This window comes from Notamacropus eugenii, chromosome 2 (assembly GCF_028372415.1).
Source record: "Notamacropus eugenii isolate mMacEug1 chromosome 2, mMacEug1.pri_v2, whole genome shotgun sequence".
Lineage (NCBI taxonomy): Eukaryota > Metazoa > Chordata > Mammalia > Diprotodontia > Macropodidae > Notamacropus > Notamacropus eugenii.
In genome coordinates, this window is record NC_092873.1 from 215721687 (window position 1) to 215744114 (window position 22428).

The 22428-nt window shown below is 38.1% G+C and overlaps 1 protein-coding gene across 19 annotated transcripts in view; it reads right to left on the reverse strand.

Annotated features, from left to right (window-relative positions):
- EPB41L2 (erythrocyte membrane protein band 4.1 like 2) overlaps positions 1 to 22428 on the reverse strand; it is a 283916-nt gene that overhangs the window by 95427 nt on the left and 166061 nt on the right. For all 19 annotated transcript variants that reach the window (XM_072643326.1, XM_072643324.1, XM_072643319.1 and 16 more), the window contains one exon: positions 15437 to 15479. In XM_072643326.1, coding sequence (XP_072499427.1) covers positions 15437 to 15479 — 43 coding nt within the window. The remainder of the gene's footprint in view (positions 1 to 15436; positions 15480 to 22428) is intronic.

A 22428-nucleotide genomic window follows, 5' to 3' on the forward strand; every position in this document is an offset into this window, starting at 1 on the left:
CTGGAGAGTCACATTCATCCTCCCCATTCTGGAGGGTCACTGTCTGAGTCACATAAAGGCTAGCTTGTGTCTTTCTACTATTTATGTTACTTCCATAGTTTGGCTCACAGTTGTGGAACAGTATGGGTTAAAGATAAGGCTAAAAAGGAGAAAAATCTTGAAAGTTCAATTAAACTCCTGAACAACTAAAGTATTTTTTTTTCTTGGGTGGTGATAAGACTGATCCCCAAGAAGAAATTTAACACTTTTGTCTGGTTTTGTTTTTTCAGAACTTCTATGAACTTAAATGTTTCTCTGTCCATATTTTTTTAAGTCACTCCTTACTTTCCCTTAGTTGTTTTCTTTTTTTTACCACCAACCGTGCAATGCTGTAGAGGGCTTTCCATATCTATATCTCAATCAATCCAACAAACATTGATTGTGTCTCTCACGTGCCAGGCACCACACCGAATGCTAGAGACGGAGACAAAACAAGAACAGCTCCTGTTCTCGTGAACTACCGATAACAGCCGAAATTCATCTACTACTTGAAGGTCTGCAAAGCGCTTTTACACACTCATTTGATACAACTCTTTGCAGGAAGTGTTATTTTATCCCCATTCTACAGATGAGGAAACTGAAAATCAGAATGTTTAAGTGATCTGCCCTCAATGTCATGGCTAGTAAGCAATTGAAGCAGGACTCAAATCCAGGTCTCCTTGATTCTAAGGGTAACACTCCATCACACTGAGGAGATGCTGAGTAGCACATTGCATATACAGACATTATCGCAGCTCATTTGGTCCCCACTTACTTATTATATTAACTATATGATGAGAAACAATTTTGGTGAGAAAGAATTTAAAGAAAAATTCTATTAGTGTTAATGAGATAAGATAAGACTAGTATACTTTGAGTCTGGAAACAAAAATGAGACACTCTCAGAATTGTAAATTTTCAGACCTACACTAAAAAAAAAAAAAGAAAAAAATATCACCAATTTTTATCCTAGTAAATAAAGATGATGTTATTGAATTTCATGAGGTACACATCTGTGTTCATATCTGTCTACAAGGAGGAGGTGGGGTAAGCATGGAGCAGAGAGGATATCTATCTACTTATTAATAAGCAATGTTGTTCCTATATATACTTACCCTCCTTGCTTTGACTAGTTAGACCACGAGCCAAGGAAAATGGGGGCTGGGGTATTTGTTGGAGGTGGGGAAGCAAGGAAATACACTGTTAAAATGTTTCTCTCTATATGACACCTTGACAAATGAAAGGGAAGAGATACAGAGGCTTCTTCTAATTTTGTGATAAGACCCCAGGGTTACAATGTACATACAACTTTACTAGTGGCTGATGATACAAAAGGGGTTCATTTTTCAAACTGCAAGAGACATATCAATACTAATCTAATCTTAGCTCTACCTGGTGATGTTGGAACAGCTTTGAGGGTGATTTTCAAGCTATTTGGATGCGTTAAAAGGCTTCAGATACCAGATGACAAGTGAAAATGCAGGGACTTGGCTGAGTTCTCCCAGATTCCTCTCCAAGCAACTTTAAATAATGCCTCAAAATTTCATATCACAACAACTTACAAAGTCTGCAGGAAAGCTCTTCTGCACTAGGGTGAAAGTGGAACACAGTCCACAGATAGGGCAGGTCACACCCCAGCAAACTAAGAGCAGGAACTGCAGGCAACTATATAGCAGCATGTTGATGTCAGAGCTCTCAGCACACAGACTATAAGGGGGTCAGGTGACTGTACAAAAGGATATTACAGGGATTCCTTTACTGGCACTGAGCATAAAACTCTCTTGCTTGGCCCACACCAAGATCTGGGATGCAGTCCCAGGGCAAGGAAGAGCACACAAGAGCTTCTAGTTGCACAGGAGCAGGGACCCTGGTCACAGTTCCACTAGGAAAGAAAAAGAAAAAAAAAAGCGCTTATAGTAGCTCACAGACCAGTCAGGTAAGAAGAGTAGTAAATACAGCTCTCGTATCATACCACCTCAGAAGAACTGAAAACTTACAAACCTCTAGAAAAAGTTTTGAAAATAGGGGCAAAAAAAATCTAAAGTCTGGAAAGTGGTGTCCCTTCCATCCCAAGAGCAGAGTTCAACTTGAAAATAAAGTTAAAAGTCAAGAAACAGCTTGGAAAAATGAGCAAACAAACAAATAAACAAACAAAAGAACCTGACCACAGAAAATTACTATGATGACAGGGAAGATCAAAACACAAACTCAGAAGACAAGAAAGTCAAAACTGCTACATCCAAATCCTCAAAGAAAAATATGAATTGATTTCAGACTGAAAAAGAACTCCTAGAAAAACTCAAAAAGAATTTTAAAAATCAAATATGAGAGGTAGAGGAAAAATCGGGAAAAGATATGAGAGTGATACAAGAAAATTATGAGGCACAAAAAATACTGAAGAAAATAACACTTAAAAAATACAATGGGGAGGGGGGCAGAGCCAAGATGGCAGAGTAGAAAGATGCATATACTCTAGCACTTCCCCCACAGCCCACAAATACCTGTAAAAAATGACTCTCAACAAATTCTAGAGCAGCAGAAGCCACAGAACAACAGAGCAAAAGAGGTTTCCAGCCAAAGGTAACCTGGAAGGCCGACAGGAAAGGTCTATCTCACAGGACACTGAGCAGAGCAGAGCCCAGCCCTGGCCGTGTGGCAGGAGGAAGAACAGGACCTGAACAGACCTCCGGGGCAGAGTCCCTAGCAGGGAGGGTTCCAGATACCTCAACCCACAAGGGACAAAGAAAGCTCCAAAGGTCAGTGTGGGAGGGATTTCCAAGCTGGGAGAGAGGGAACTCAGTTCCTCCAGCGATAGCCCCAGGCAACAGCAGAGGCTGAGGCAGCAGATTGCTGGCAGCTATAGTGACTGGGAAGCAACTTGGGTCCATTGTCCAGGCTGTTCAGCTTAAAGTCTCTGGTGGTAGGGAGCAGCTGATCTAAACCTTAGTCCTGAGTGACGGCCCTGCCCTCACCCAAAGCACTGGGGAATCAAGTAGCTGAGTCGAATCTCAGCCTTGAACATGGCACTGGGGAGAGGAGGGACAACAGAACCATCCTCTTGACAAAGGATTCAGAAGTCAAGTAACTGGCTGGGAAAATGCCCAAAAAAGGGAAAAACATAAGACGATAGAAGGTTACTTTCTTGGTAAAAGGTGTCTCTTCCCATCCTTTCAAATAAGGAGGAATGAGGCATACTGTCACAGGAAGTCAAGGCCCTGCCTCCAGTGCCTCCAAAGGGAACTTAAACTAGGCTCAGGCAATAGAAGAGCTTGAAAAGCGAGTTAGCAGCTTGCTAAAGGAGAACCAAAAAAATGCTGAGGAAAATAACACCTTTAAAAAGAGGCTAACTCAACTGGAAAAAAGAGATCCAAAAAGTCAATGAGGAGAAGGAGGCTTTAAAAGGAAGAATTAGCCAAGTGGAGGAGAAGGTTCAAAAGCTCACTGAACAAAATAGTTCTTTGAAAGAGAGAATTGAGTTCAGGGAAACGAATGACTGTGAGATAAACCAAGCAGTTAAAAAACAAAAGCATGTTTGAAAAAATAGAAGATAATGTGAAACATCTTACTGGAAAAACAAATGACCTGGAAAACAGATCCAGGAGAGACAATTTAAAAATTATGGGACTACCTGGAAACCATGATCAAAAATGAGGTTAGACATTATCTTCCATGAAATTATCAAGGAAAATTGTCCTGATATTCTATAACTAGAGGGCAAAATAAATATTGAAAGAATCCATCGATCATCTCCTGAAAGAGACCCAAAGAGAGAAACTCCTAGGAATATTGTGGCCAAATTTCAGAGTGCCCAGGTCAAAGAGAAAATACTGCAAGCAGCTAGAAAAAAACAATTTGAGCATTGTGGAAATACAATCAGGATAATACAGGATCTGGCAGCTTCAACATAAAGAGATCGAAGGGCTTGGAACAGGATATTCCAGAAGTCAAAGGAACTGGGATTAAAACCATTAATCACCTACCCAGCAAAACTGAGTATAATACTTCAAAGGAATAAATGGTCATTCAATGATACAGAGGCCTTTCAAGCACTCATGATGAAAAGACCAGAACTGAAGAGAAAATATGACTTTCAAACACAAGAATCAAGAGAAGCATGAAAAAGTAAACAGCAAAGAGAAATAATAAAAAGACTTTCTAAAGCTGAACTGTTTACATTCCTATATGAAAAGAAAATATTTATAACTGTTGAGACTTTTCTCAGTATTTGGGTAGATAGAGGGATTGTACATACACACACGCGCACACACACACACATATAGACAGGGAGTACAGGCTGTGTTGAATCAGAAGAGATGATATCCACAAAATAAAATAAAATAAAAATTAAGAGGTGAGGGAGGAAAATACTGGGAGGAGAAAGGGAGAAATGGAATGGGGCAGGCCATAACTCATAAAAGAGATAAGAAAAATCTTGTTCAATGGAGGAGAAAAAGGCGAAGAGGAGAGGGGAAAAGTGAAGCTTACTCTCTCTACATATGGCTTAAGGAGGGAATAACATGTTCACTAAATTTGGTATGAAAATCTATCTTACACTACAGGAAACTAGGGGAGTAGGTGACAAGTGGGGTGAGAGGAATGATAGAAAGGAGGACAAATGGGAAAAGGGAGTAACTAGAAATAAACATTTTGGGGAAGGAACAAGGTCAAATGAGGGAATAAAAAATAAGGGGGGACAGAGCAGAATAGAAGGCAATACAATTAGTATTACACAACATGATTATTATGGAAGTCTTTTGCAAAACGACATATATTTAGTCTGTACTGAATTGCTTGCTTTCTCAGTGGGGATGGGTAGGGAGAGAGGGAGAGAAAGAAGTTGGAATTCAAAGTATTAGAAACGAACGTTGAGAAGTATTATTGCATATAGTCAGGAAATAAGAAACACAGGTAATGGGGTACAGAAATTTATCTTGCCCTACAAGAAAAGAGAGAAGATGCGGATAAGGGAAGGGTGGGGTGTGATATAAGGGAGGGTAGATTGAGGGAAGGGGTAATCAGAGTACAAGGTATTAGGGGGAGAGATGGGGAGAAAAATTGTACATGTTACAAAGTGATGTAAAAGCAATTAGTATTAAAACAATTAACTCAATTAATTACTGAGACTAAATCAGAGACATCTTTAGTTTGAGGGAAAGAATTTTAGTCTAAATTTCCTAGAGGCAGGTAACCTCGGATAAAATTTGGCATTGATGGAAAAGTTAAGGTTTTAATGGTACATTTGATTTTATGATTGCTATTTAATCAGAACTAGAACATGTATAGAAAGGCAAATAAGCCACTTAAGATTTGCCTCAAAAGATGTTCCTTAGCCAATGTGAAATTATAGTCATATCTGAAACCTGGTTATTGGAACTTGCTATTTTAAGATGCTATGGGACTATTAACTGACTGCTCTTCTGAGTCTAACTCCAGGTACGGATAGCAAGAAAGGCGGTCTGAGTCTCCAATCCATGATGCCAGTAAGCCTGTGAGATGCTGGTATGAACTGAAAAAGGTCATCTCATGGGAAAGGTGGGAGAATGGCTGTTAAGCCTGGGCTGAGGTAGGATTTTCCCAACTCAATTTCCCCACCGACACCTGGCAGACTTTAAACCTGACTGAATGCAAGTTGACAATCTACTCCTGCCGGGATTAGACATGAAGCTGGAGAGATACTGGTTCCCTGCAATGTCCCTACTCTTAGTGGCAATTTCCTACCATCAAAAGGTTTGTAAGCTTAATACCAAATCTATTAAATTATAGATTGTTGGCAGGGGCACATCTGAGGTTAAGTCTAAAATTAAGCTATTAGGCTTAGGACTTTAGACAAACAGCAAGAAGTTAGGGTCCTTTAATTCTTAGCAATAGTGTGGAGACAATTAGGTCAAGGGCTTGTGAAATTATCATACATAATTATTATTTGTGTATCAGTTGGTTAATGCTAAAAAAAAAATTCGTTTGTGGTCTATATTGGAAATGCTTTAAAAGAAGTATCACCTGACCAAAAGTTGGAATTGTTTTATGTGATATGAACTGTGTTAAAAATAAAAAATAAAAAAAATATATAAACTCAAAAAAAAATACAATAGGTTAAATGGTAAAAAAGGCACAAAAATCTGCTGAAGAAAAGAATTCCTTAAAAAGTAGAAATGGCCAAGTGGAAGTTAATGACTCCATGAGACATCAAGACACAATTTTTAAAAATCAAAAGAATTAAAAAATAAAAGAAAATGTGAAACATCTCATTGGAAAACAATAGATCAGGGACAGACAATTTAAGAATCATGGAATTACTTAAAAGTCATGTTCAAATAAAGGCCTAGACATCACCTTTCAAGAAACTATCAAGAAAAACTGTCCTAATATTCTAGAGCCAGAGGATATATAGAAATTGAAAGAATCCAACAATCACCTCCTGAAAGAGATCCCAAACATCAGAGGCCTCATCATCCCAGTGCAAGTCAATCTGGTCACCAACAATCAATTCTTATCCCTGTGCAACTGAGAGAGGAGAGAGAGAAGCAGGAGGAGGACAAAAGGAGGGAGAAAAGGAGGGAAGAGGAAAGAAAGACAGGAGAGGGGAAATAACAGACACACAGTGAGAGACAAAAGAAAGACAGAGAAAGCGTGAGAGGCAGGCTAAATGGCCTGCTACTTGCAACCTTAGGAAAGACAGGTACATAATATTTCTCTTATTTAGGACCCCAAAACATTTGTCCTATTATTAGCATAGTATTTTTTCAGAATTCCATAAGAGACCCTATAGAATGGCTTTTATGAATGTGTCAGGTCTCTTCTAGGCAGCTCATGTATAAATGCTTTGAATTATTTATAATTTATTGGCAAAGCAATGTATTAAGAATAGAAAGAACACAAGGCTAGGGAAAAAACAGGACGTTAGTTGTTAGTTGTTCTCTGCCTCTAACGAGCTGTATGACTATATGCTATTTAAGCTTTCTGCCTCAGTTTTTACACATGGGAAATGAATGCATTGGACTGTAAGTTCCCTTGTTAGTGTAAAATTGGATCTAAGTTTTATGTGCCAACCCCATTAGGTTCCTTTTAAAAGTCCACAAAACCCTTTAAAAATCCAAATAGTACATTAATTGTTTTCTGAACTTGTAAGGCACAATTTACTGTATGTAGTATTTAGGCTTCTTAAACTTTCCATCTGTGTGAAATGCTAATAGTGCCAATGGGAAACAAAATGCACCACCATTTAGATATGGGGCTGGCAGAGGGCCATTTCTCTGTCACTGGCTTTTATATTCATTAGTTTCAACAAACATTTATTAAAGGTCCACTATGTAAGAGTTGTGCTTTGCTCAGAGGGTCTTACAAATCCAGATGTGATATAGTCCCTGCCCCCAAGTCACAAAAAACTTGTTAGAGAGATAAGACAGAGATACAAGGAACTTGGATATAATTTGAATATGATGAGTAAATAAGAAATATAAAAAGTGATGGGTATATTATATGTGTGCACGGTCACGTCTGGATATCAGTAGCTTTGTTTATGCCTGTATATATTTTTACATTACATATATGAAGACAAATAAAACAATTCTACATAATAAAGAGAAAGAAACGTACAAATTTATACAGATAATTAGAGTCAAGTCATAGAAAGTTTTTTTCCCTAGAAGCCTTCAGTAACAGATTCTTATCTTTTTATAATGGTTTCCATGTATTCCAGCCAGGTAACAAGATACCTGACTGAAGTGCTTCTCCATATCTCTTCTGGCCTACATTCAACAAACATTTATTCAGAACCGACTACGTAAAAAGTCTTGTGAGAAACACTCAGGATACAAACGCACAATGCAGTGGAAAGATATTGACATTTGGAGTCAGGATAAACTGAATATGAATCTCATCTTTGTCCTACCCTTACAGGATTTACTTCAACCTAAGTATATAGTCTTGTGACTATTAGAAGGATATTTAATTGACTGTTGCCATTTATCAAATGCCCTTTAAGAGATTAGGGTGGTAAAATGACCCCTACTCTCCTTATGAGAGGAAACTGTCAATTAATATTAATTAATATAATATCAATAGAAGTTACTTGTTAATAAAACATGATGAAAGTATTCTTCCATTATGAATCTATATTGAAGGCATGGTCTTCTTCAGCAACGAAGAATGAACGCAATATTGAAGGAATAGTCTAGTAATCTACACCCAGGGGTAAACAAATACAAAAAACACTCATCAACCCAAGAACCTATAGTAGCTACACCAAGGAAAAGTACGAAATAATTTATCTGTCTGTTACTTCATTTCTGACAATGAGCTAGGAGTTAGCTGGATACCAGTAAGAGGAATGTGATTAGGCAAAAAGTATTTTTCTAAATGAAAAAGTACTCTGGTGGAAACCTCTACTGGAAGCAGCACTGTGATGACAGGCGTCAGGGCTAGGTTTTGTGGTCTTGGATCACATGGACTCCAGTACGCAGGTAGGTCGGTATGAGAAAGAACCTTTCCATGTTCTACAAAAATTCTTCCTTTGAGTTTCAGGAGTCCTGTACTGACTTTAGAGTTGTCTTGTTTACCTCTCTGAAAGACTTCAATGGTTCCATTCTCTGGAAGTGCCTGACCAATTCTTTAACCCAAATGACTTGCTGTTAACAAAATATCACATTAATAAACTAATAAACTAATGTTTCCTAGAACTCCTGAAGAATAACTCAACATTTGCTTCTAGGTCCTTATATCTATCAGTAAGGATATATAAAATGCCCCAAATATAACTGAACCTATTACACAGGTAAACTCTGGGTCATTTTACTGTCACAGATAAACAGAGCAGTAAGAAAACATTATCAATGTTAATTCTCTCAAAAAGGAAACCATTTAGCCACACTGTAAATTTTAAATCATATTTAAAGCTTGCTTTAATGTTTGGTATCAAAACTATCAACAAACCTTCTAAATACCAAATCTGAGCCATTGATTGAATGCCTTCTATGTATAAAGCATTGTGCTATTTGAAGAATACTATCCACCTTTAAAGATCAGATTTGCAACTGCTTTACAAAATGTATAGTCTTGAGTGTTGCCTAGAGCACTGAAAGGTTAAATCATTTGCTTGTAGTCACATAGTAAGTATATACATCAGAAAGGCTTGATCCGAAGCCAGCTCTTGACTATAAGGGTGGTTCATTAGTTTTATCACTGAATCCTAAATTGTCAATGGCTTACCTATGAGGCAGGCTTCAAAGCCTAAGCGTACTGCAAACTCCTTGAGGGGACTGGTTAACTGGCTATTCACTCATTCATTCTCATTCTCTCTCATTCTTTCTTTCTCTCTCTCTCTCTCTCTCTCTCTCTCTCTCTCTCTCTCTCTCTCTCTCTAAAGTAAATAGGGGTTGAATTGAATATGAATGCTTTAAGAGTTGAATGAATGAATGTTTTAAGAGTTAAGAAGCAGGAGAAAATACTACGGATTGCTGGAGTGGTAAGGAATAATCCCTAAAAAGAGGTTATTAATCAGAGCCTTGAAGGACTGGCAAAATCCAGGCGAGAGGCAAGGAAGACAGTTTTTATTCCAGGTAGAAGGAATAGCCTAAGCAAAAGCAAGAAGGCAGAGGTGTTGTGGTTGTTTTTCAGTCTTGTCCAATGCGTCATTATTCCATATGGGGTTTTCCTGGTGAATATACTAGAGTGGCTTGTCATTTCCTTCTCCATTTCATTTTACAGATAAGGAAACTGAGGCAAAAAGGGTTATGTGACTTGCCTTAAGTCACACAGTTAATAAGTGTCTGAGGCCATATTTCAACTCAGACCTTCCTGATGTGAGGCCCAGGGCTCTATCGACCTGTGTCATTTAGTTGCCCCCTAGAAGGCAGAAATAGGTAGAGTGTATTTGAGGAAAGAGTGGGAACATCGGTCTGGCTGGAATACAGGGTTATGTAGAGGAACACTGAAAGATGTGTCAACAGGCTTCTTGTGACATCAGTGAGGGTATGATGTCATCAAGGAGGGCAATCTACACTGGTTCTAATCAATGCAATTTTTGGCCATATTGCTTAGTAGAGCTTTTTCTATTTTATTGATAAACAGCATACATTCTATCCATTTATTATATCTTTTCCGTTTACAAGTCTGATGTCTTTCATGATTACAACTTGATTTCCCAAATATGATCCACCATGAATGATCTCCTACTCCTACTCAATTCTGGGTACATAGCCTTATTCATCTGCCACGTTAGTCCTGGATAAATGGTGGACTAATTGCCCTTCCAATTTCATAAAATAAAATGCAGAATTCTTGATCCATTTACTTCTCCCTCACTAGATTATTAGACTGATCTCTAGTGTTATTACAGATATCCTTGAGAAGGTCCTTTAGTTTTCTGGGGCTTGGCATCACAAAATACAATTTCTTCTGCAAACAGAAACATCTGGAGAACCTCAATATTCATCAGGAATCTCTTTTCAATTTGAGTTTCATGAAAAATAGTGCCCTTATCGTTTAGACTTTGACATCTATCCTTAGAGGAATGTTGACTAAAATTTTATCTGTCATCCTAACAACCACAAAATCTTATAAAGCATTATGATATACATAAGAGGTTTCTTGTTAGAGGAAGGTCTTAAAGGCTGCATTTTGCTCTATCAAGCCAACTGTTCGTACTCAGCCATAAAGATAACTGCAGCTAATCCTTTTATATAATGGGTAATGAAAGATGAGATCCACTATAGATAGTTTTCTGCAAAAATAGTTACCAGAATTCTGCACCAAATCAGACAAAATGACTAGAACTTAAATTAGAGTACCAGTAGTAAGAATGGAAAGTTAGGAACATATGTGTGTGATTATAGAGGATAAATTGACAAGATTTGGTGAGTTATAGAAAAGGGAGAGAGAGAAGTGGAACCACGTTTGTGTGTTGAGGGGAGAAATGTGAATTTGTGAACAGAGCTATAAATGATTCATCCAGTTTTAAACACATGGAGTTTGAAGGAACTACAGTAGATGCAAATACAAGAAAATCCGATAAGCAACTGGAAATATTAGGGCTGGAACTCAAAAGAGGTCAAAACCTGGAATACAGGTATGGAATCCCAGTACAGAGGCAGAAGGTTCTTTCAGGGTTACCTAAACCAACTCCTTTATTTTACTGCAGATAAAGTCATACAGAATGAGATGATGACTGAAGATACGAGAACAGATTAGCTCAAAGGAGAGGGTCTGAGAGAATACCTGAGAACCAGTGATCAATGGGGACAAACCTGACAGCTTAGATAAGTAAACAAATCAGCATGTCAATGTCACAGGGGCAATGGCTTCTCAAATTCTCTATCACTACACAGTCAAAATCAGAAAAATTCAGTGAAGTCCACCTAGCTCGTGTTCTAAGGATTTCTTTTAACATACAAGGTACAAATAAGTATTAAACAGCAATGCATGACCTCAGTCTTCTCACACTGACAGTTAATCCATAATCTTCTGCTGACTCTATGAAAGTTATCAAGACACTTAAATATCCCCTTGTCTGATGGATTCCAGGATTTAATCATGGGTCTAAATCTCTTGTAAACATATTCATAAAGCCATATTTACACTAGGGAATTTACTTACTTTTTTTAGAACATATTGCCAAGTCAAGAGGAATTTCTCATTCCTTACTGGGCTGACAGCTCACATGTACATGGAAACATGCACACTCTATGTAGTTAAATGAATGTACTAATATAACAATGCATCCATCAACATATTTAAATAACATAAGTAAGCAAAGTGTCAGCTAGTCTCATTGCCTCTCAAAGACTTAAATATTCACCTTTATTACTTGCCTATTAAACAAAAACTTTTCATTAGTGAAGACAGAAGCTGGGCAGAGAACAAAGGGCAGTTTTTAATCTAAGATTTCAAAACAAGCAGGAAATGAAAGCTAACATACATCTATACTCTATTGCTCCTTGGGTTTCATGATTCTGACAGTTCAGGAGATCACTTAAAGAACTGGCTCAAAATTTGTTTGAAATAGTCAAATCCTATTTGTTACTTTCCTTATTCTTGCCAAGCCATAAGGGCAAAAAAGTCTTAAAAATAACTCTCAGAACACTTCAATAACAACCAGACCATAAAAAAGCAGCTCGTAATCAGAAAGAATCTTGTCTTCCAAAATTTAGAAAATCTAAAAACTCTGAAATGTATGACATAGAAAAATAATCCATCTAAAAGCCAAAAACAACCAACCCACAAGAAACACAGAACCTGAGAGTTGGAAGAGACCTCAGTGGCCATCGAGTATAACTCATACCTGACCTCGCTGAATTCCTGGCTGACTCACAGTATTTCTCTCCTCCCCAACTACTGCCCTTAATATAATGGACTTCAACACACACACTGATTCTCCCTCCAACATCCAAACTCTCCAGTTCCTTTATATAACAACACAGAGATGGTTATACTTCTGATCGTGCTATCACCCACAAATATTCCATCACTACTCATAACTCTGTTCATGCATGCCATGACCTCCAGTCTCTCCACCCCAGTTCCTTCCCAGGCCAACAACTCTGTTCAGGTATACTTGCCCCTAATTCTCCACCTCAACCATTTGGTGAATCAGTCCAACTTCATACTGTCCCTTGCACTCAAATTTCTTACTCCTGTGTCCTATTACTAGTCAAGTCTTATCTTACCAGATTTTAGTAAGACAAGATTGGTGAAGGCCTTTTACTCCCATTCCTGTCTTGTTGAACAAAACTGGAAAAAATCACACAAGCATTCTGACTTATTTAGTTGCTTTTCAGTCATTTCCAACTCTGTGATTCCTTTTGGAGTTTTCTTGGGAAAGACACTGGAGTGGTTTTCCATTTCCTTCTCCAGCTTTTGTTAAAGATAAGGAAACTGAGGCAAAGAGAGTTCAAGTGACTTGCCCAGGATCACACAGTTAGTAAATAAGTGTCTAAGGCTGGATTTGAACTCAAGTCTTCCTGACTCCAGGCCCACCAAGCTATCATTTGCACTGTCCACTACAAATCTGTGTTATGTAATCTCTCTCTGTCTTACACACACACATACACACACACACACACACACACACATCCCTCTCTTAAATCTACTAATATCTGCCTTGCCATCTACAAATATACTCATGTCTCCTGATCCTGAGGAAAAACCTCACTTGATTCCACCTTCTCTACTGGATAGTATCCTCTATCTCTCCTTTATTTTTACTTAAACTCTTTGAGAAAGCAATTTACTCACTTCCTGATCTCCTATCATTTTATCTAAACCCTCTGCAGTCTGGCTTCTGATATCATCAATTCACTGAAACAACTTTAATAAGAGTTAGCATGTATCCAGCACCAAGATTTACAAAGTACTTTACAAATATCGCACTTTTCTCACAATACCCTGTGAGTCAGGTACTATTATTATCACCATAATATAGATGAGGAAACTGAGGTTAAATGACTTGCCTAAGGTCACATAGCTAATAAGTGTCTGAGGTCAGATTTGAACTCAGTCAGTCCTGACTTCAGGTTCAGAGCTCTATTGTATCAGCAACACAGCAATGATCTTAATCACCAAATCTAATGGTCTTTTCTTAATTTTCCTCCTTTCTGACCTCTGTGCAGCCTTTGCCACTATCAAGCACCATCCTCTGGATAATATCACCCCTTTAGGTTTCCATGACATGAATCTCTGGTGGTTCCTCTCCCTACTACATCTCTGATCACTCCTAAATCTCTTTTGCTTTATCACTATCTAGATTATGCCCAATAATTGTGAGAATCTCCCCAAAGCTCTATCCTGAGCCTTCTCTCCTCCTTCAATACAGTCTCACTCTCCTAAGCCCCCCTCAGAGTCCTATAATCATCTCTATACAGATGATTCCGACAGATGGATAGATAGAGATATCCAGACTTTATTTCTCTCCTGAGATTCAGTCTCATATTACTGTATTCTAGATATCTAGAATTGCATGTCCTACATACATTTCAAACTCAGCATGCCCAAAGTCAAGAAAGTGCTCATGAGAATAACAAGAGACAAGGGCAAATAAAAATGAGGGAAGTGCAGGTGTGGTAGCACACCAGGAATCCTTGCTAAGGGGGAAGCTCAAGCACTGGTATTCTGAGCTGTAATGGAGCTGAAGCAGACAGACTGTGCAGGCGCCAACAAGCCTTCTGGGGTGGGGGTGGGAGGGTGAACTGACCCAGGTTGGAAACAGGGAAGGTCAAAGCTTCCCCAACGAAAGAAAATATAGGAAAAAGGGAAAGGAAAACAGATCGGGAAAAGGGAGGAGGAAAATGAGGAAAGGAAGAGGGAAGATAAAGAATGTAAGGACAGAAGAAAAGCAAGAGAAAAAGAAGGATGAGGAGAATCAAAACAAGGAGCAAGGAGGGAGATGAAGGAAAAATACTAAATACATAGTTTTGTAAAGTTAAAAGAAAGTGGAAGGAAAGAAAAATGAGGGTAGTGTTCAAATGTTTTAATTGAGTAACTACGAAAATGTGGAGAAAGGGCAGGACTACGAAGAGTATTTTGGAGTTGGACACACTGTGAAACATGTATCTTTAGTTACCTCTGGCAGTCTTACAGCGCCTAGCTCACCAATCCGCAGCCCTGAGTTCTCTGGGATCTTTCCCAAGTATATAGCCCCAGAACAGCAACCCCTCACAGCTCCTCATCATCTCTGATTCTATCCTCCTTCGATTGTGCTAAAGAACTGGACATTCAGCCTCACATCCACTACTCTCATAAGAGGTCCTTGCAAAGGGCGGGTCTCCTGAGTCAGCAATCCTCAAGCAAAGCAAAGGATAAAGGGAGCCCTCAGTAGAGTATAAGAAGGGAAGAGAAAAACAGCCCTTGCTCTAGACATGAGCACTTTGTGGTTCTCACAAATGCACAACCCAGTGAATAAAGGGAAGAGGGTATCTGTGGGGTTTGGCATAGGCTCAGCATCATACCAAGAAGGTCACAGGGCACCCAGCAAATGAAGGACCATAGCAGGAGACAGACCAAAAATGCGACCATGTTGGCTTCAAAGTCTCGATAATTTCAGCCCTAGAATTTACATTCCAGTACAATATTTTTTTTAACACTTTCAATATGTAATATGTTCTCCTTTTGCTGAAATCACTCCAGCACAACTTTACACCCTCTGTAATTTCAGAGACAAGTTTAGTTCTCCAAGGTATTCATATTCAACCGTCAAACATAAATGTGCATCTTTAAAGAGACCATGAACAGCAGCAAGAAAACAATAGCAATTTGCATTTTAAATCTCTTAAAACTGTGTAAATGCTGAATGAAAAGGATTACTCGCAAGATATAGGACAGTAATTATAGCTTTATTAATTAAATCCACTTCTTATAGACTTTATTCTAGGTTGTAAGCTACATGAGGATTAAGTTCATAACTCTGCCACTGACATGTTTAAATACTTACTTCGAACTTGTTTCTTGATCTCCTTTGAAGGATCCAGCCAGCTCTTTAAATAAAAAAATAAAAAAAAATAAACATTAGGACTCAGATATTCTAACACAAAAGGGAGTAAGGTACAATGGCCCAGCACACAGATGTGTACATGCATGTTTTAATAAAAGTTCAAGTCAAGATGAACTACACAAGTAACAGGAAGAAGCAATAATGTTCAGAAGTCTTCTGCTCATCATCTTATATTATGGTCATAATTATATAATTATACCATGTTCTTTCAATGTTGCCTAATTACCTTAGATATAAAATTTAAGCATATAGAACATACAGGAATTTGGATAAATTGAATTTTGCAGATTCATTCATTCAAGCATTTTATTAAATGACTACACTGTGCCTTGTGCCAGGTACGAGAGGAGGGATAACATTTAAACAAGACATAGGAAATAAGTAATCTATGAAGTTGATAAAACATCATTAGCTACTACAAAATATTAAACAACTACTTTGGAGATTTACTGCATGTTGTGGACAGTCTAAATGGGGAGAATAGTGGCTGACAAAAAAACTGAGGGAAGGCTTCATGTAGGAGGCATCTGAATTAAATATTAAAAGATAGTTAAGTATTTAATAAGCCAATAAAGAGGACATTGTCAGTCAGTCAACAGACATTTATTTAGTGACTAGTACGTGCAAGGCACTGTGCTAAGAGCTGAATATACGAAAAGAAGTGAAAGACAGTCCCTGCCATCAAGAAACTCACATTCTAATGGGGATCTGAGCCAAGACAGGAAGGTAAGAAAGTACGCCCCTGGGTGCATTGACTGAGTCCAAGTTTTACAGAACAAATCCTTTTACTAAGGGGATTTGTTCTGTGAAGTTTGGATTCAGCCAAAGGGCTGCATTTGAGGATCTAGAGGGACATGTGTGGTCTCAAGGTTACAGGTACCCCACCCCGGAATAGGGTATGCTTGGGAGAATAAATGTCACCCAACTTTAGTTGAGTCATAGAATATGGGTGACGGATTAATATGAGATAAGGAAATAGCAGAGGATCTTGAATACCATACACACCACCATGTAATGATCACCTAGCTGAGAAGCCAGCACCCTACTCATAACTGTATCTTAAGTTTGGTTAAAAGAAAAGAGTAAATAATCCTCCACTAAATAAAAACATCTTTAAAATTATTTGAAAATAATGTCTAATATATACTTACCCCTACCTCTCTCTCTCTATATATGTATATGTGTGTATACACATATGTACTAGAATATATATACGTAATATTATGTGTGTATATATGTATATATATACATATACTTTTTCTCTTCTAGCATTCTACATTGCTATGAACTAAAAAAAGAAACTTAATGATTCAAACTGATCGTTCTCTCCCTAAATCTCTCTAAGCTGGCCATAAAATAGAATGTTCTCTGACAAAACTATGTAAAAATAAGTAACTGATTTTTTGGAGGGGCAGACTAATGCATCTGGCTTTTAAGACAAGGCACACTACTGGTTTAGTGATGAATGGCACCAGTTTATAAGGAGCAATGCTGCTTTATGCAAAATTTCACATATAAATAGTCAGAAGTTCTAAAGCAGAAGTTACGGATGGTTAGGGAACTTCCAGTGAGGAAACGGGCTATCAATGAAGATCTGAAACTGCTTGGCAATTTAAAGTCTTAAAAAATTGCCAAGGTGTAATTAGAGATTAAGTAGCTTTCCCAGGAAAATAGTACCAGCGTATTCACAGAGCTGAGACTTGAACCCAGATCTCCTAGACTTGGAGACTGACTCTCAATCCATAATGCCTCTTTTAGACTAAACATGTAACTATAAATCAATTATACCATATTTTAAAGTATCATCTTTTATTTGAATACAGTTTCTTATTTTCCTCCAAATGCTCTCATATATTTTGATTTGGTCACATGAAGCCTGGCTATAGAGTAAAAATTACTACCAGCAATTTCCAAATTCCAAAAAATCAGAAATTGAGCCCAGGTCTCCTATCTTTCATCTTAGTCTTCCTTACAACAGGTACTGGAGAAAGGGGGGGGGGAGGGAGAGGAGAAAAGGGAGAAAAGGAGGAGGGAAAGATGGAGGGAGGAGAAAGGGGAGGACAGAGGGAGGAGGGAGAAGGAGGAAGGAGGGAAGGAAGAAGAGTAATAACTACTCCCATTGATACAGCACTTTAGGATTCACAAAACACTTTATAGACTTGATCCTGACAACCACCCTGGGAGATGGGTACTGTTTACCACTATAATACCCATCCTACAGATGAAGAAACTAGAGCTCAGAAAAGTTAAATGACTTACCTCTCTGAGTCATATAGGAAATATGCATGTATATGTGTGTGTGTGTATATATATATATATATATATATATATATATACATATATATATAGACAGATAGATAGATAGATATATCTCCAAATCTAAATGCTTCTAAGTCCAACACCCTACATCAGGAATTGATTTTCTATATCACCTTTACATAGTCTGAAGTAAACTGAATTAAAAAATCTCAAATTATCCAGGTTCCTTTCTTCTGCTCTTAAGTCTTCTGACTACTTAAAACATTACCTAGACTTTATCCTATTCTCTTTTTAGCCAAATATTATAACAGAGAGCTAGGCCAAAAGACATTATTTGACAGATTGCTTGAGATTATCATTTGGCTTTCTCACCATCAGACCTCAAGAACCCCTTCAAGTATCCTACACCCCTACCCCCAGCCGAAATATTCAAACTGACTTCTTTTCCTTCTGTCACATTTCTGTCAGACTTTACAGGACTCTCTACACATCATCAATTCAATTCAACATTTATTAGAACCTATGACTAAATGTTAGTAATTCAAAGACAAAAATAAAGTCACAATCTCAAGGAGCATTACCTAATGTGGGGAAATACAACATGTAGCCAGACAATTATATTTTAGAAAACTGGGAGTGAAGGAGGTACAAAGGATCAAACCAAGTGTTTAAGTAACATATGATGAAAAGGAGAACACTAATGCTGGGGGAAATCAGGGTGGGCTTCACAGAAGCAGTGTCAGACTTCAGCTAAACCCAGAAGGAAGACAGGAAGCCAAACAACAGAGATAGTGATGGTATGTGTTCCATCCACAGGAGATATCCTGTACAAATGGAAAGGAAGTAAAAGAAGGCATATTAGGTTTAGAGAACAGTTAGTAGCCAGTGTGGATGCAATGGAGAGTCACAAACAGGTACAATATGATCGGAAAGACACGCTGGAGTGACGATTTGCAGAGGCATAAATCTCAGAGTTCAAAGTCTGTATTTTGTCCTGTGTACAAGAGGGAGCGAAGAGTGTGACACAGGACACCTAGGTCTTAGAAAGATAATTTTGGCTACAATTTGAAGGATTGCAGAGGGGAGACAGTGGTGGTAATGAAACCAATGAAGAGGCTATTTCAATAGTTCAGGAAAGTAGTCATGAGGATGCTTTAACTAGTGATATGATTTTGAGTACTGAGGAGGGGACAGAGATGGGTTATTTATTCCTCTGCCCAATATAAATCTATCAAGTCAAAATTCCTCTACTGTGCTTTTAAGATTTGACAGTTTACTCCCACTTTACCACAATATTGGTTACAAACTTATTTCACCTTATTGACAACATGTAATTTCTGTTCTAACCATATATTCTACTAGGTGTCAACACAAAGGTCTTTCCTGCACCCCTCCATTTAACCAAACTCTATCCTTCAAGGTCAAGTTCAAGTCCTAAACTTGTCCATAATGTTCTGACTAATCTAGCCCACACTTAAGTTTCTCTCTTCCCTTTTCAGAAAATCTACTTCTACACATTTTACATTTAATCTCATTTTATTTCATTTGTACTGTCCTGTTTTCCTAGATATACTGTAAGCTCTCTGAGGGGAAATGGGGAGGAATCGTATTCTTTTGAATCCCCCAAAGTACTAGGTACAGCACTAGGCAAAGAAAACCTCAAAAAAATACCACTAACAACTCAAAAATCTCAAATCATAGTATCATGGATTTAGAGCTAATAGGGTCCTCAGAGTTTATTTAGCCCATTCAACTCATTTTACAAATGGGGAAAAAGTTTCAGAGTTAAGTGACTTGTCCAAGGTCACATAGTTAAAAAAGGTGATTAGGCCTTTTCTTTCTTAGTGTTTTGGCAGCTAGGTCGTACAGTGGATCCAGTGTTGGGCTTAGGATCAGAAATTCTTGAGTTCAGTTTCAATTTCAGGCATTTTAGAAGCTGTGTAGCTCTGAGCAAGTCATTCAACCTCTATCTCAATTTCCTCATCTGTAAAATGAGCTGTAGAAGGAAATGAAAAACCATGGGTCACAAAGAGTTGGACACAATTTAAACAACTAAAACAGTAATAATACAAGAGATTTCAGTTTAAATACAAGTTTATACAGTCACAAAGGGAAAAACTGAGCAATAAAATCTTTAAATTCTCATAAACTTTCAAAAGTAATGCAGCAGAAAATAAACATTCATATTCACAGTTTGGATTGGGGAATGAGGGAAAAATGTTCTGAAAAAGACTGAAGCCCATGTGGACTTTACTTTTGTTAACATTACCTGGACTACATTTTGGGGAATGTTTGTGAATGATTTCAAAGATCCAGAGGTATACATCCTTCTACTTTAGATTAGCCACTTCAAAAAATTCTAATAAACACACTATTGAACTCAGTCTAGTTTCATGTTATACTGTGTTCCCCAGCTGCACAGATTACTGATGTGAAAGGTCAATGGATAGCCTCTAAAAGGGAGCCCTGGTGCTGGGTTAGGGAGCAGCTTGAATTCTGCACTCAGAAGAGGGCTTAGCATTCACTCTCCACACCCTGCAGCTGCAGACCAGCACAACAGCTGGCTCATAAATGGACAGCTGTGATGAGTGCACAAGAATGAGGGAAAAGAAAAAAAAAAACATCTTTCAGGATTCAGCATTGCCTGGACCTGGGGGGTGTAAGAAGGGAGGAATATGGGCTGGGATGTGTGGCATTTTAATCTGAGGAGGTAACAACTACTGCAGGGGGAAAATATGAATCAGAGGAAGAGCTAGGACCAAGAGAAAACAATTATTTATTCCTACATCCATCATCCTAGATCATAGAGTTAGAGCTGGAAAGGACCTTTAGAGATCATCTAAAAACCTCATTTTCCAGATGAAAAAGTTGAAACCCAGAGATGCTGAAAAGTAACATAAAATGGGAAATAAGTAAAAGAGAATAGCCCTTTAGACCTACATATTACAACTCTTCTAACCATTCAGTTTTTCATTAAACAGGCAGTTTGATGTAGTAGAAACCAGTCTGATACAGGGTGGCAAAGAATAACATTAGTCCCACAGATAATAGAATATTGTCCAGGACACTGTCCAAATAGGAAAAATTGGTTGTATTTTCCCAGGGAATTATGACATTCCAGATATGTGTCACCTCTTACACTTCACTGTCAGTCACCTATCCCTGAAGGACATAAAATTTTAGTGTCATTTACATGACAGTTTCTGCATGACAAAAGGTACTTATTTACAGGGTTGTAAAGCCACTGAGTTATGCCTCAAAACCAACCAAATTCCTCTGCAATGTCTCTGAATGATCACCTCTCATGGGGCTGCCAGGAGACTGAAATCTGACCAAGACTGAGCTAGCTCTGCCGCACTTCACTTCTTTCACACCCAGGGGTATGCTGGAGCCAGCTCCTGAACAGAGAGTCAATTGTTAAACTGTCAGTGTGAGTATTTACATATCAAAAATCTGCAAACACTAAAATGAGGGCATGATTTATTATTTTGCTGTTAGTCCAGGCTTAAAAAAGTAATGGAGAAAATGTTAATAATGCATATTAAACTTAACAATGTGTCGTGCATACAACGCCCTCACCCCTACCTCAGAAACCAATTGTTAAATATCATGAGTACAACCCTTCATTCTTCAGAGCCAAAGACTCTGAGGGGCACCTGTTGAGAAAATCAGCATTACAGGGAATAAGCCCCAATTAGTTCACTTCATTTCCCTCCTTTTTAATCATACTCTCTTCCATGAAGTATGTTCCATTACTGCTAAGAAGCATGAAGACCTCCCAAGCACTACAACTTTTCAAAGAAAGTGTAGGAAGGATCATGAAATCTGACAATAGCTCAGTGATATCCAGTCTACCCTCTCATTTATTGAACAATCAATAAGTATCTATTAAACACTTACTATGTTCCAGGAACTGTGCTAAGTACTAGGGATACAAATGCAGGGAAAAGAAATGTTTCCTCAGATTCTACTGGGTGTAGAGAAGAAAGATCAACAGATAAATGGAAGGAAGGAAGGAAGGAAGGAAGGAAGGAAGGAAGGAAGGAAGGAAGGAAGGAAGGAAGGAAGGAAGGAAGGAAGGAAAGGTGGTGGATAGATAGATATGGATAGATAAATGATAGGTAGAGATATAGATGATAGGTAGATGGATGGATGGATAAAGATATGGATGAATGACAGATAGATGATAGATGAAAGAGAAATGATACAAACATAACACATAGATAGAAAGACAGATAGATGATACATAGACAGATGACTGATAAATAGAAAGGTAGAAAGAGAGGCACATAGGTAACCAGATGATATATGATAAGTAAGCAGGTAGAGAAAGACAGAGGCAGATTGATAGGGAGATAAACAGATAAAAACAGATATGAATATATATACATATATAAATATGTATATATGTATATGTATATCTCACCCCTATCCAAAGTTCGCTTGGAGCAGCTCCCTGAAGAACAACCCTGGGACTCTGCACAATGACTCTGAGAGACCTCTGAGCCCTTGATGTGAGAGACTTCTGAGAGAGAAAGAAAAGCTGAGTTCTAGAGATACTGGCAAGAATCAAGGTGAGAACTTTTGAATGACAGATGAATGGCAGATATGAGACCTGCTTGAAGAGGCAGACACATGGGGGGCCACTCCTAACATTTTGCTTGATTCCCAGT